Consider the following 14,983-nt stretch of genomic DNA (forward strand, 5'->3'; position numbering starts at 1 on the left):
TACAATCAAAAACGGACCTCAAAAACAAAACAAAAAAACTGTCCTGGTGTCCTCCTATAACCCCCCTTGTGCACAACTTCAGCAGTGCAAGAAAAAACGACAACTATGTGCAATTTTGCAACCTGTTGCATGATATATATATATATATATATATATATATATATATATATATATATATATATATATAATTTTTTTTTTTTTTTTTTTTTTTTTTTTTTTTGGAACCACCATTGTAACTTTGTCCCATCTGGATTGTGTTTGGGATCCGCCCACTGGCTGCTTCTCAGTCATGCGTTGCTGATATCCAAGCAGACGCCACGCAGGAGCACAAGAGGAAGGCTGCGTGGAGGAGGCTCTTTTCAAACACCGTTTAGCTCATGGTCAGTAAACGCTTTGCAATACTTGGCAACATAAAAAAAAAAGGAACTGAGAATTGACAGCCTAGTGTACATGCAACAATGCAGGAATTTCATTCGAGTGTGTCATCGCTCATCGCGCGGGTCTCAAAACCCGAGCTGAAGCATATATATATTTTTTGCAAATATTGAATTCTTATTCAATGGCAGGCGTGTCGTCGCCTTGCGCACGGGAATTGTTTCTAAGGTCATCTTGCTCTCCAAATTTGACAAGCTGCCAGTTTCCGCCATTTTTGCATTGGCAGGGTCTTGTCAAGCAACAGGTGGAAACACTTCAACGCTTGTTTGCTTCTTTATGATATTGGTAGTTGGACACAAAGGTGGGCTAAAAAAACCAAAATGAATTTTGAAAAGAAAAAAAACCAAAGCTGTCCTCTTCACCAGTATTACCGTATTTACGTCTCTATAAGGCGCAATGGATTAAAACGTGCATAGAATAGAAGCTACAGTAGTGGCTGGACTTGCCTTATGCTTCCAATAGATGTCGCTGCGCTACAAGTGGCTTCAAAGAATGGCCTATTTTAAAACTTTTTTTTTATATATATGACGGACCGCGTTATAAGGTCCATAGAATAAAAGCTACACTTGTCATGTTTGAGCATGGCGGCGTGAGGAGGTGCGGGACGTGGGAGAGGCGGAACCAATAATTTGCAGGAGTACGGGGCGGATTCGTTCAAAAGATGTTGGTTTAATCATTAACATAGGCTGGGAGAGAAGGAACCAAAAAAATATAAAGTACAACCAAAGATGCTGAACACAAACTCAAACTTACTGGGGGGATACGAGGGGCGGGAGGCAACATGAGAAGGACGACAGCAGAGTTACAGCAAGAGAGCATGGGAAAGACTTACAGTACAATGATCCAACAAAGGACAAGGCAAATTGCTGGAACCTGGGAAACAACAACGGACGGGGGGGGGGGGCTGACTGGCAGAAACAATAGGCTGGAACACACGGATGACTGAGGCAAATCACTATGATGACAGACGCGGGGGTTACAAAGGGAACCTACAACTGAAACTACCAAATTTAAACCCAAAATAAAACCAACAGAATGTGACAACAGTAATGATTGGGCCTCTATTATGCATCCACTAGATGGAACTGCGCTAAAGGGAAACCCAACAAAACAATCAGATAGGTTAGTCAAACTATTTTAAGGGGTTTTCATATATTACAGGCAATCAGACATCACTTACTTTACATTACAAAGCATTTTAAAACTACCAATTGAAATATTGTTTTGAGTTGAAATGTTTGCCTTTTATGGCTCCGTGTTTACAGATGCTGAGTCTGAGTGTAGGGCGCCTGGCGACCAGGCTCCTAAGCAGGCGGATGGCACTGCTGGTGACCCAAAGCGGCGCCTCCGTGGCCGCTCATCGTCACAGTACGCAATCACAATCATGTATTTTCACGTTTGACCCTCATTACATTTCAAGTGCTTGGCTAAAGGATTTTAAAATTGATTAAGTAATCATGTATTCTGGATATTTAAGGAGTGCTTGATAAGTACAAAAGTAATTGTTAGTAGTTCCAAAGTAATTTATTATTTTAAGTAACTGAGTTGTAAATAATTACTTTAAGCAATCAAGTACTACAGTAATCAATTAAATTTTGGCACTAAATTAATTGAAAACTTGTTGTACGAAGGTACTTGATTACTTTAGTACTTGTTACCTCAGGTAATCCATCCATCCATCTTCTACCACTGTATTTCGGGGTTAGGTTGCGGGGGCAGCAGCTTGAGCAAGGAAGCCCAGACTTTCCTCTCCCCAGCCACTTCGTTCCGCTACTCCGGAAGAATCTCCAGATGCTCCCAGGCCAGCCAAGAGACATAGTCCCTCCAGCGTGTCCTGGGTTGTCACCGGGGCTTCCTTCCTGTGGGACAATTACCGAAATACCTACCCAGGCAGGCATTCTAACCAGAGGCCCGAGCCACCTCAACTGGCTCCTCTCAACGAGGAGAAGCAGCGGCTCGACACACAGTCCCTTCCGGATGACTGAGCTTCTCACCCTGTCTCAAAGGGAGAGCTCGGACACCCTGCGGAGAAACCTCAATTTGGCCGCTTGTATCCGGGATCTTGTTCTTTGGGACACGACCCATAACTCGTGACCATAGGTCAGGGCAGGAACGTATATCGACCAGTAAATAGAGGCCTTCGCCTTTTGTCTCAGCTGTCTCTTCACCACGACAGACTGGTACAGAGTCCGTATTACAAAAGATGCCAAACCGATTCGGCTGTCGATCTCCTATTCCATCCTACCCTCACTCGTGAATAAGACCCCGAGATATTTAAACTCCTCCACTTGGGCTAGGACCTCATCCCCAACCCAGAGAGGGCATTCCACCCTTTTCCGACTGTGGACCATGGTCTCAGATTTGGAGGTGCTTCACACTCAGCTGTGAACCGCTTTAGTGAGAGTTGGAGGTCATGGCCAGAAAAAGTCAACAGCACCACATCATCTGCAAAAAGCAGAGATACAATGCTGAGGCTCCCAAATTGGACCCCTTCAACGCTTAGACTGTGCCTTGAAATTCTGTCCATAAAAATCATGAACAGAGTCAGTGACAAAGTGCAGCCTTGGCGGAGTAGAACCCTCACCAGAAACGAATTTGACTTACGGGCGGAAATGCGGACCAAACTCTGACATCGGTCGCAGAGGGACCGAACAGTCCGCATCTGGGTGTCGAGTACCCCATACTCCCGAAACATTCCCCATAGAGTTCCCTGAGAGACACGGTCGAACGCCTTCTCCAAATCCACAAAACACATGTAAACTGGTTAAGCGAACTCTCATGCACCCTCGAGGACTCTGCCGAGGTTGTAGAGCTGGTCCACTGTTCTCTGCTCCTCCTCAATCCGAGGTTCAACTTCCTGACGGACCCTCCTCTCCAGCACCCCTGAATAGACCTTACTGGGGAGGCTGAGGAGTGTGATCCCTCTATAGTTGGAACAACCCCCGTCTGCCAATCCGGGGGTGCTGTACCCGATGTCCATGTGATGTTGCAGAGGCGTGTCAGCCAGGACAGCCCTACAACATCTAGAGCCTTCAAGAACTCCGGCCAGATCTAATTCGGGGCCTCACAACAAGGACTTTTTTGATCACTAAGGTGACTTCAACCCCAGAGATGGGATAGCCCACCTTGCAGGCAGAAGACTCTGCCTCATCAGGGGGAGAGGTGTTGGTGTTATTGAGGAGGTCTTTGAAGTATTCTGACCACCAGGTCACAACGTCCCGAGTTGAGGTCAGCATCGCCCCATCGCCACTGTAAACACTATAAATGGCTCACCGCTTCCTGATCTTGTGACGTCGGATGGTATACCAGAATTTCCTTGAAGCCGTCCAGAAGTTGTTTTCCATGGCCTCACCAAATTCCTCCCACACCCGAGTTTTTGCCGCCGAAGCCGCATTTCGCTAGGCCAGCCGGTACCTGATAGGACTCCTTCTTCGGCTTGAGGGCCTCCCTCATCGCTCTTGTCTGCCAGTGGGTTCTAGGATTGCGGCCAAGACAGGCACAGATCACCTTATGGCCACAACCACAATCATCCGCCTCGACAATGGAGGCACGGAACATGGTCTACTCGAACTCAGTGTCCGCTGCCTCCCCCAGGACGTGGGAGAAATTCTGCCGGAGGCGGAGTTGAAACTCTATCTGACAGGGAAATCTGCTGGATGTTCCCAGCAGGCCCTCACGATACTCTTACCCTGACCCCCTCTGCTAAGTCTAGCTGGCATCCTTCCCCACGATCGGAGCCAACATACCACCAGGTGGTGATCAGTTGATAGCTCCAGTTAATTTTCTTCACTCGAGTGTCCAAAACATACAGCCGCAAATTTGATGATACAACCACAAAGTCGATCATCAAACTGCGGCCTGCGGTGTCCTGGTGCCAGGTGCACATATGGACCCCTGTGTTTTAACATGGTGTTTTTTTTTTTTTTAACATGGACAATGGAAGTCCAATAACAAAGCACCACTCGGGTTCAGATCGAGGGCGCCATTCCTCTCAATCACACGCCTCCAGGGGTCACTGTCATTGCCCATATAAGCATTTAAGTCCTGCAGCAGAACAAGGGAGTCCCCGAAGGGAGCGCGCTCCGGTACAGCCTCCAAGGACTCCAAAAAGGGTGGGTACTCAGAACTGCTGTTTGGTGCATAGGCACAAACAACAGTCAGGACACGTCACCCCACCCGAAGGCAGAGGAAGGCTACCCTCTCTTCCACTGGGGTAAACCCCAAAGTACAGGCACTGAGCTGCAGGCCAAAAAGTATGCCCACACCTGCTGTGTGCCTCTCACTGCGGTCAACTCCAGAGGGGAAGAGAGTCCAACCCCTCTCGAGAGGACTGGTAACAGAGCCCAAGCTGTGTGTGTGGCAAGTCCAACTATATATAGTCAAAACGTCTCGGCCTTCCCAGGCTCCTTCCCCACCAGAAAGGTGACTTTCATCATGTCCTAAGAGCTAGCTTCTGTAGCCAAGAATCGGTGCGCCAAGGTGCCTGCCTTTGGCCACTGCCCAGGTCACTTCGCACCCAATGCCTATGGCCCCTCTTACAGGTGGTGAGCCCACGGGAAGGGGGACCCACGTCATCCTTCCGAGCTGAGCCCGGCCCGGCCACCAGGCACTTGCTTACGAGCCCCACCTCCAGGCCTGCCTCTTGAGTGGGGCCCCGGTGACCCGCGTCCAAGCAAACAAAAACAAAATCCATTTGTCTCTTTCATCATTAGGGGTCTGTGTGCCGTGCTTGGTCTGGAACCTCACCTAGGACCTGTTTGTCATGGGTGACCCTACCAGGGGCATAAAGCCCCTGACAACTTAGCTCCTAGGATCACTGGAACACATAAACCCCTCCATTACTTTCAGGTGTGTGAAGGGAATCATATATTAGGTTGTTATCATTATGTGCTTATTTCTTGTCTAGAATAGTGTGCATTGCTATCCATCTATGCAGTCCCAGTTCATCTCGCCCCAGTCCTTAGATAAAGCTGTTGACGCAGGAAAGTGTGAGCTGGGACCTTGGACCAGCTGTCGGTGGCGCCCGACTAGCTCTTTTCGTTATGTCTTGTAATGTGCAATGCTTTGCTGAATGAATAAAAAGCAGGCAGGGACGTTTGAGCGTCGAAAATGCTATTGGCAATGCATGAGTACATACGCCAAGCTTTTCCCTTTGCCTAGGCTGAGAAAAGTCAATCTTGGCTGGTCTGAGTTATTATTTTGCTGTTTAGCAGCAGGGCTTATCTTAGTCTACTTTTAAAGATAACCCTTACAAGGAGACAGCTTACGGAGGTACCTAAGGAAATCTTTTTCCAAGTGAGGCGAATCAGTAAAATCATGGTATATATTTATATAACTACAAAAAAACCTCAGATTGATTATTCTTATTTTATTCTGTCCAAATTGAGTACAAGCACAATATCACGACAGTAAGTATTCTCTAGTAAGGATTCAATATTTACGTTGTCCAATCTTTCCTTATAACCTTATAACAGAATTTCCCATTGTGGGAAATGACGTTACATGTCCTGCGTGAACGTGTGTAAAATACAGTTCATGTGTAACACAAGCAATAAAATGTATAAATATATTGTCCAAAACCTGTCAATTAAACAAAAACTGCAGTATTCAGAACATGTATGGTATATGTACAGGAAAATGCAAAAACATGGTCCAAAAGCTGTACTGTTTATAAAATAATGCCAATACAGTACAGTACAGACTTAACTACAGTGTTGTATATTGCATTTTTTTTTAATGTTAAGTTTTGTCTGTCTTGGGAACAAAAGTATATTTTGAGTTGATGTGTTAGCATCATTATTTGTATGATGAAAATGTTTGCCTGCGTATCACACTGTTTTGATGGTCATTAAGAACACATTCATTTGCAAGTTTTTTAAATTTACAATCATATATTTCTTTTTAATGAAAAACCATCTAAATCTTACACACTGTCCCTTCAAGTGCAAAAGGAATTGGTTCTGTTAAGTACAAAAGTAAACGATTACTTTAAGCAATGTCAAGTGCTAAAGTAATCAATTAACTATTGGCACTAAAGTAATTGATACCTGGAGGTAGTAATACAATTGTTTCCGTTATTACTGGATCATGTTAGCAGAGGTGTACAAATTATGGCCCGAGGGCCAGTTGCGGCCCATCACCCATATTTTTGCGGCCCGCTTACAAGTTGCTAAAAATACTTTCTAACATGGCCCGCAATAATATTTAAAAATGAAGAAGTCATACGTACAGTATAACTCATAAAAAAAATACATCAAAATAACCCACTCAACTTTATCAGGAAGCATGTGTATACAGTTGTTTGTTTTTTCTTTTTTAATAACTTCAAAGACAATGTGTCAGCATGGTTAAAATAGTTAAAATAGAAAAATGCACGGTCCTTATGCCCTTCTATTTTTTTGTGAGCAATCCTCAAAGGAAAAACTTTTGACTTCCCTGACCTAAAGTAATACATTACTTAAGTACTTAATTCATTTATTATCAGACATTTTTTGACCCTTCTAGCCAAGCACTTGTGAAAAAAAACGTATATAGGAACCTGGTATTCAACGTCTGGACTTAAAAAAAAAAAATAAATGCATGTCTTTGGGATTGAGCAAAGATTTACACATCTCAAAATGTAACGTTTTTTGTTTGTGTTTTCATGTATGTTTTTTTACGCAGGTGAGGTAAGCCAGACAGCAGACATGTCCAAGCCCATGTACTGCGACTGTGTGGACACCCCATTACCGGACCGGGCCTACAAGGTCCAATTGAGTGCAGCTGACAAAAGCCTCAAGGAGAAGGAGAAAGGGCCCTGGAAGCAACTGAGCAGGGAGGAGAAGATAGCCCGTAAGCTCCTGTAGAACAAAGATCTTTTGTTGAACTTCTGTTGACCTTTTTGTCCAAACACGTGGCAGTGTACCGCCTGATGTTCCGTCAGACTTACCCGGAGATGAAGCAGACCACAAATGAGTGGAAGACTGTCATGGGGGGTGTCTTCATCTTTTTGGGCTTGACCGGTTTGCTGGTGTTGTGGCAAACAGTCTATGGTGAGTTGATGGGTGAAAGAGTCCACGAGTTGTCCTCAGTTGGGGGGAGTTGTCACAAAAATTCAAATTTTTATTCTTTTTATTTTGTGAAACAAACACTGTGGGCCTGACTAACATGATTGTTTACAGAAGTAGCACGATAGAGCGCCTGGTCATGTTCGAATGACTATCATAATGGAGCCAGAATATTTTCAAACTTCGAACTGCCTTCTTCATTTTTCGTTGATAATGCCGCTCATTTCTTTACTTTTTTTCTGGTGTAGCGCAAGGCAGGAAGCGATCCATGCAAATTGGTTCGGCGTTGGCAATCTCAAAACATGCGAATAAGGAAGGCAACGACAGTTTTTTTTTTTTTTTAAGTGACTTAGGCGCTCGATTGTAGGGACGTATTATATATTCGGACCAGTGGCGTCTCTAGCATGAAAAGTTGAGTGGGGCAACAGAGGGGACACGAGCAGCAAAACCTAAACATTAAATTCTATTTAAATTCAAGAATACAATTCTTTTTTATTGATAGCTTTACAAATTAATCTTATGAATAAAAGCTTTAAAATATTCCAAATGAAAGTATCACGCACCAGAGTTGTTTACTACTTGAATAGAAAGAATGCATGTCAATTTGGGCAAACTTGTGAGAAACCCACTTGTCAAAGTCCAATAATCCATGAATGACTCCCTTTTCAATGGACAACATACAGTCACTAGTGCATTTATTCTCTGCTGGCCCATTGAGTTTCTTGTACGGTAAATGTGTTGATACTGTTTAGTGTTGAAAAGTTTTTTTCTGACTCAGTTTCTGTCATTGGAGTTGCGATGATAATTTTAAGTAGTGACAAAGTTTAAGATCATGCAAAATCATCAACTGCAGTGGAGACAAGGTGTTGCCAGTATGCAACTCTGAGTGACTGTTTTTGGATCTCTCACGTTTAACGTTAGCTCTGATTGCAGGCATAGTTGAATAATGCTGTAGTGTTTACATACCTTTGTGAAAAATTCCTGCGTGTTTGGGTATGAGCCGAGATAAACACACATGCACACATTCATCGCATCAACAACACTTTGAAGATTTATAATTACCAAATTGTCTTATACAGTTTACAAGGCAATTGTTCAAAACAGATCTCTGGATCATTCCTGGGTTGTGTCTTTCACTCCCATCTTTTATATTCGCCGGTCCACCGAAAGGGGTGGTCCCGTGGCCAGGTCAGCATGTTGAGTTTCCGGTCCTCTGCTGCCCCCTTTCGAGTGGAGGTTTTGAATCTAGCCACCTCAGGACCAATGTTCCCTCTAATTTTCAACGCGCCTGAGCATTCACACAAACTCCCTGAGCAGGCTTTGGACCACGGTGAGCAACTTCTGACATGCACACAGTGAGTCACCACGCACATATCTGAAGCTCCTAAAGTGACCGATATCACATAATTCACATTTTTTCATTCATGAGCAAGGAAGGAGGGGAGCTCTGAGTAATGTGATTTTGGGTACTTATCCCGTCGTTTATGAAGGGATGGCTGTAGTGAAAAGCGTTGTCCAGGACCAATAAGGGAGAACAACGCATCTGTGATTGACATGTTTGTAGGAGCCAATTCACAGCATTTCACTTAACAGTTACTTGAAATTTCATTTTTTGTAATGGCCAAGAGCTAGAAAGTTATTTGTTTGTGGGTTGTTTCGGCTCACTGCCCAATGGACATTTATGTTACTGCCCCTTTAAGGCAGAGGGAAAGGTGCGTAATACTGGCCCTTTAAGAGCCTTAGGCCAGCATCACAGGGGAACTTGAGATTGATCGCAGATTAGAGAACACGGTTACTTCACCGTAACATTTGCCTTTTATTTAAAGTATTTTTGTTTGAAGAGCTTTGTAACTACTATGGAATTACATTTATTATTTTATTGAATCAAAGATAGACCTGTGGATTGTTTTTAAAATTGTATTTGTTGTATTTGAACCTGGGCAAGCATACAAATAAACCAGGCAGCCAGAAGTCTCAACCTGCACAATGTTGCTTAACAAATCACAACTACTTTTGTTTTCAACACGTTTGTCAATAATATTATTTTTATATCTTGAGCAATAAGTTTTTTAGACATGACAGTGTCATTGATGTATATAGCACTTGTCCCCATGGCAATAAACGAGGCACATTGTGAAAAAGAAAAAAAATCTCACTCACTTTCACCGCGCGTTCTTCTACTTGCATATACTCCAAAAATCATTCCATCTTAAAAAAAAAGCGCATTTCTTTTTTACTTGCGCTGTCGCTGCTCGTTCGTTTCGCAAAGAAAAGACGTTAGCACGTGCATCTCTTAATTCCGCACTGTTTGCTAGCTAACCTGCACCAAGTGTATATGCAGGGAACGTTTCTGTCCATGTGTTTGATTGGATGAATGGTGAAAGTAAAACTTATCGCTGGACACTTGTCACTCGCTGTCACAATGCAAAATGGTACAGAAAACAATATTATTGGTCTAAATCAGATAAGATGAGGTCTAATATTAAATATCACTTAATATTTTTATATCACATTTTGTTTTATGCGCAGCATAGCTTTTCTTGTCCGCTGAGAACATGTGAGAAGTGCGCAATTGCGCACGCGCGCAGCTTAGAGGGAACACTGCTCAGCACCTAGGGGAACACTCTTGGAGATACATTGGAGTCCCCCACAGTTAGACACCCGTGGGCATCAGTCAACTGATATGTGCATTTGAGGTTGAGAATGAAACAATGCGCTGCGGCGAAGCTTTCCTTCACTTCTATGTGTAATGGTGTCAGTCCCTTTTGATGTCACAGCAGGCAGGCCCCCTGATCACAATGCCCAACTGATCTCATTATAAGTCAAGAGTGAAGAAGAACCAACCAATCTATATTACACTATATATTTCCAGATAAAATTAATAAAAGATACACTATCACATATGAAAATACATTCATCCCTTCAATGTATCGCAGACTTTAGTTAGTACATTCAAATTCAGCACATGGGAACGATTTGCTGAACTTATTGAAAAGTGTGCTGTCCACTATAAGGTGATCACTTTAGCAAAATCAAAAGCTTCATTCATAATTGCTGCAGTTTGTTTTCTTCCTTATCATCGGTGCTACCTCTTTAAAGATGGCCTCCACTTCTTCTATCTTTGAATCCCATTGTAGTCCATGTAGCGTCCAGCGATTTCCTAATCACGCATTTCTTTCCTGCTTGAACAATGTTGAAATCCACGGCTGATGTGGTCCTAGAAGTTTCATGACAAATTTTTGCACAAGTGGCAAATTGATAAATTTTGTGTTTATTAAAGCATCGACATCATTCATATTGATGAATGATTTTATTGTCCTTTTAGTTACAATGAGAACCGAGCTAGCTTGCTGCCGCAATCCGCCAAAACTGACCAATTTTGTTATGTCTTGCATCTGACGTATGTCAGTCCAATATTTTAATTGGCTGGTTTCGGCCTCGGGCCAAATTGACCGGGCTCCATGGCTGTCTACGGTCATAGACATGCATACTACGGTTTTGGTGGCTCATCACACACAACAAACACTAACAGGGCAGCCCTATTTGAGTCGCATTTAGAGAAATTGTGTTTGGCTTTGGCAAAGCCATTGGATTATGCAAAATGTTTACAACTGAATTGCCTTGGTAACATAATTGGTAGTCATAATCATGAATATTCTTTTTCAGGATATTATTTATAGATCATTACGCTCTAAAGAGAGGATAATTACTTTGAGCCTGCAGTGCTCCACTAGCGCCAGGAGGTAGAGCCAGGCCCCACTGACCTCAAATGCAGAGACGCCACTGATTCAGAAAATAAAAAGGCTAAAAAAAAAAAAATACAGATTTGTTATAAGTTAAATGTATTTATACAAACTCTTGTACCCCTTAGCATATTTTTTTTCATTACTACACTTTTTTGTCTTTTGGATTCATTCTCTATATTATTCTTGATATGTTCTGCTATTGTTTACTTATTGTAACAAGTTGTTCATACATTTATTACTTTGTATTGAAATACAGTGGGCCCCCGGTTTACGAACTCCCTCTTTTACGAACTTTTCATCTTACGAACGTTGACTGTGGCGTTTGTCCCCCTCTTACTCACAAACCTTTCGTCCAAAATCCAACATGCCGGTCAGTGTGTAATTACTATTTTTTTCGCTTTGCTGCATCAACGAAAATAACTATTCTTGCAAGTCACGGTAACGCCGATATGCTATTGGTCTTATAATGTCACAGTCACTGTCTCAGTCACGGTCTCATTCACGGTCTCATTCACGGAGATGCCGATATGCTATTGGTCGATTAAGGTCTCAGTCACGGAGATGCGGATATGCTATTGGCCGGCGTCACATCAATCACAGAAATGCCGATATGCTATTGGCCGAACGCATTCATCTTTCTTGATGGCACAGCTGGTCGGTGTGTTGTGAAGACTTTGCAAACTTTATCTGTTAGACATGGCTTCCAAATTTGCTAGTGGCGGTAAAGGAAGAAGTAAGAGGATGATGACAATAGAAACGAAGCAGGAGAAAATAAAAAAAATATGAAGGAGGCGCACGCATAGTTAACCTTGCTAGTATGAGAATGGCCGTACCCGCTCGGTAATCTTCTAAGGGCAAGAATTTCCTTGGCAGGGGACGGACCTCGGTCAACAACAAAATGGAGAGACTTCTTCTATTATGGATTAATGAGAAGGAAATCGCCGGTGATCTGTTCTAGTTTGAGAAAAGTTCTCGTTTAAGAAAATAAATAAATAAATTCTGCGGGTGGTTGGTCTCTGCTCCCCTCCGCCTCCTCCCAGCTCAAGTCACGTTGCCCCAAAGATAAATGTCATTTTTCCTTTGTATATTTATGTTATTTAATTTAAGCGTACAGTAGATTATGTTACCAATTTTTAATATGTGTATAAAGTCGTGATGTTTTTACCCAAAGTTTTTGCACGTGTTGTACGCATTCACTAATTAACATAGGTTTGGATTGCCCGTCATACGAGCAATTCGAGTTACGAGCATAGCCGCTGAACGGATTAAGTTCGTAACACGGGGGCCCACTGTATTTGTAAATTAAAAAAAAGATTGTAAGGAAGTGTCCTGGGGGGATGACGTAAGAGGGAGGCAACGAGTGAGAGAATTTTTGAAGTTAGAGTGAAATCAACGGGTGTCAAAAGCTCCGGTCCCATAGAAATACAAGCTCCAAAGAAATACAAGCTCTGTGTTTCCTTACTGTTGAATGAAAAGTGTTGTTGTAAAAGTCTACTCAGTTCAAAAACTCTCCCTCTCGTCGCCTCCCTTTTTTTTCACCTTTCGATGAAGACCAAGCCATTTTTTGTCCCCTCTTTACACCATTTTTTTCGCCTTACCATACCTCAAACATGGCGATCAGTGTGCGTGTGTGCATGACTGTGAGTCCCTCCGCGCTCATATGTCTATACATGCGTCACTGATTACATCACTGCAATGCTGGTCTGCTATTGTTCGGCGTCACGACTCCCTAAGATGCTGGTCTACTATTGGTCGGCGTCCTGGAAACACTAAGATGCTGGTCTGCTATTGGTCGGTGTCACTCGTTTCAAAATGGCGGCACCTTACAGCTTTGTTCTCCTGTGAGTGCTCAAAGAAACATATTTATTGTGCATTTTAGTTCTTAATTCAAACTTAATTGGTTAGCCATGGGTCCAAAGATTGCTAGTGATGTTAAAAAGAGACGTAAGAAGATGATTTATATGGATACGAACCTGGAGATAATCAAGAAATACAAAGAAGGCTAAGTTTTGCCTAGCCTAGTGTAGCTAGGCTACCCTCACTATGGAATATGGCCGAAAGTCGCTCAAAGGTAAATAAATCCTTTATATGATTTTTATTTATGATATTTAATTGTATGCATGTATATTATATACAGTATAAGTAGCACTCACTATACTATTTTGATACCAATTTTTAATATGTATGTACAATTTTGATGTTTTTACCTAGGGCTATACATGCATTAGCTAATTACCTAGGTTTGGATTGCCCGTCATACGCCGAATTCGCGTTACAATCCCAACCGCGGAACGGATTAATCTGGTAAACCGGGGGCCCACTGCAAATTGTTTCATGTTCACAATTTATTTAAACTAACCAACTCCCTTATTTTCATACGAAGTACAAATTCCATTTACTTATAGCCTATCTAGCGACGTGCCAAATACATTTTGGGGTTTTATTAGACAAGAGTGTAAATTGAGAAAGACTAGTCCAGCTGTTGTGTCTCCAGTGTACCCCCCGCGACCCCGGACCTTCGATGACGAGTGGCAGGCCAAACAAATCCAGAGGATGCTGGACATGAAGGTGAACCCGGTCCAAGGTTTCTCCTCCAAATGGGACTATGAGAAAGACCAGTGGAAATGAATTTGATATTGCGCAAAAGCACATCCATGTTCTCTGTCCCTTACAAGAATAAAGTGAAAAATCTCTGTCCACATTCGGAGTTTGAGATTTGCATTTTTCAATGTATCTTTCATTCACAAACAGATGTGAGGGGTTGTCAATCAAGCTTTATTTGGAAAGCACTTTGTCAAACAATGCTAGGGGTATCGAGTAATGCCTGGATATGTTTTTATTCTAGAATGTGTTGTGTTGTATTGCATTGTGATATTTGGACCATTTTTTTTGTAAATGAGTGATAGATTAAGCACAACAGCTTCATTCCTCAAGTGTTCTGGGATGCACATCCTGCCTGCCACTTTCCGTATGGCACACCCCGAAACCCAATGTCAATTTTGATGTCGCGTGGGGAACCTGTTACTTGTATGGGCCCAAACCAAGTTCAGAATCTTAGGTCAACAATGTTCATTATTAAACATATATCAGCTGCGGTTGGAATCAATCAATCAAATTTTATTTGTCTAGCCCTCACCGAAGTCTCAAAGGGCTTCACAGATGAAAAGAGGTCATGTCGAGACTTCTTTCGAAAAAAGAAGTCATAGAGAGACATCTTTTCGGTGAAAGGTACACAACAGCATCCCCTGTCAAAGCTCCCAGAAGGGGAAGGAAAAACTCAAAAACCCCAATTGGGGAAAATCAGAAACCTCCAGAAGGGACCACAGGTGGGAGGAGCCCCCTTCCAGGCCCACAGGTTGAAGTGGATGCTGCATGTACCAGACACAGAAACAACATAAATTACAGAAAACATATTGTGCTATATAGTGCAATTATGACTTGACAGCAGGCAAAGTCATTGGGAATGAACCTTCCCACAGTCCAACCAAGTGGACCACAGACGGTTGATCTCTTAACTCGCGATGGTCGATCAGCGCAGGGCCAAATGGGGGTGGTCAAACACAAGTCAAAGTCAAGTTTATTGTCGATTTCTTCACATGTGCTTAACATACAAAGGAATCAAAATTGCGTTTCTCACTATCCTGCGTTTTATATGTACAATAACAAAGTGCAGGTGCACAAGACGAGACAATCCTAAAAACTAGATTCTTATCTATAGTGATGTAAAGTGCAGTATGTTAGATCTACTTTGCCTAG

The 14,983-nt window shown here is 42.7% G+C and overlaps 1 protein-coding gene across 1 annotated transcript; it reads left to right on the top strand.

Annotated features, from left to right (window-relative positions):
• Positions 1 to 272: 272 nt before the first annotated feature.
• On the top strand, positions 273 to 13,928 carry cox4i2 (cytochrome c oxidase subunit 4I2). Its single transcript, XM_088440756.1, has 5 exons — positions 273 to 380; positions 1,701 to 1,803; positions 7,099 to 7,266; positions 7,335 to 7,466; positions 13,722 to 13,928. Exons 1-5 carry the CDS (start codon positions 378 to 380, stop codon positions 13,853 to 13,855), a joined length of 540 nt encoding a protein of 179 aa, XP_088296882.1. The 5' UTR covers positions 273 to 377; the 3' UTR covers positions 13,856 to 13,928.
• The last annotated feature ends 1,055 nt before the right edge of the window (positions 13,929 to 14,983 follow it).

The sequence above is a fragment of the Hippichthys cyanospilos genome, chromosome 2 (assembly GCF_059441005.1).
Source record: "Hippichthys cyanospilos isolate Australia breed blue-spotted pipefish chromosome 2, RoL_Hcya_1.0, whole genome shotgun sequence".
NCBI lineage: Eukaryota > Metazoa > Chordata > Actinopteri > Syngnathiformes > Syngnathidae > Hippichthys > Hippichthys cyanospilos.

What these genes read in the sequence shown, in the direction of transcription:
- cox4i2 (XM_088440756.1), top strand. An exon ending in CGTGGCCGCTCATCGTCACA is followed by an intron (nt 1,804 to 7,098) that starts GTACGCAATCAC and finishes TTTTTTACGCAG; the next exon opens with GTGAGGTAAGCCAGACAGCA. An exon ending in GTTGTGGCAAACAGTCTATG is followed by an intron (nt 7,467 to 13,721) that starts GTGAGTTGATGG and finishes TTGTGTCTCCAG; the next exon opens with TGTACCCCCCGCGACCCCGG.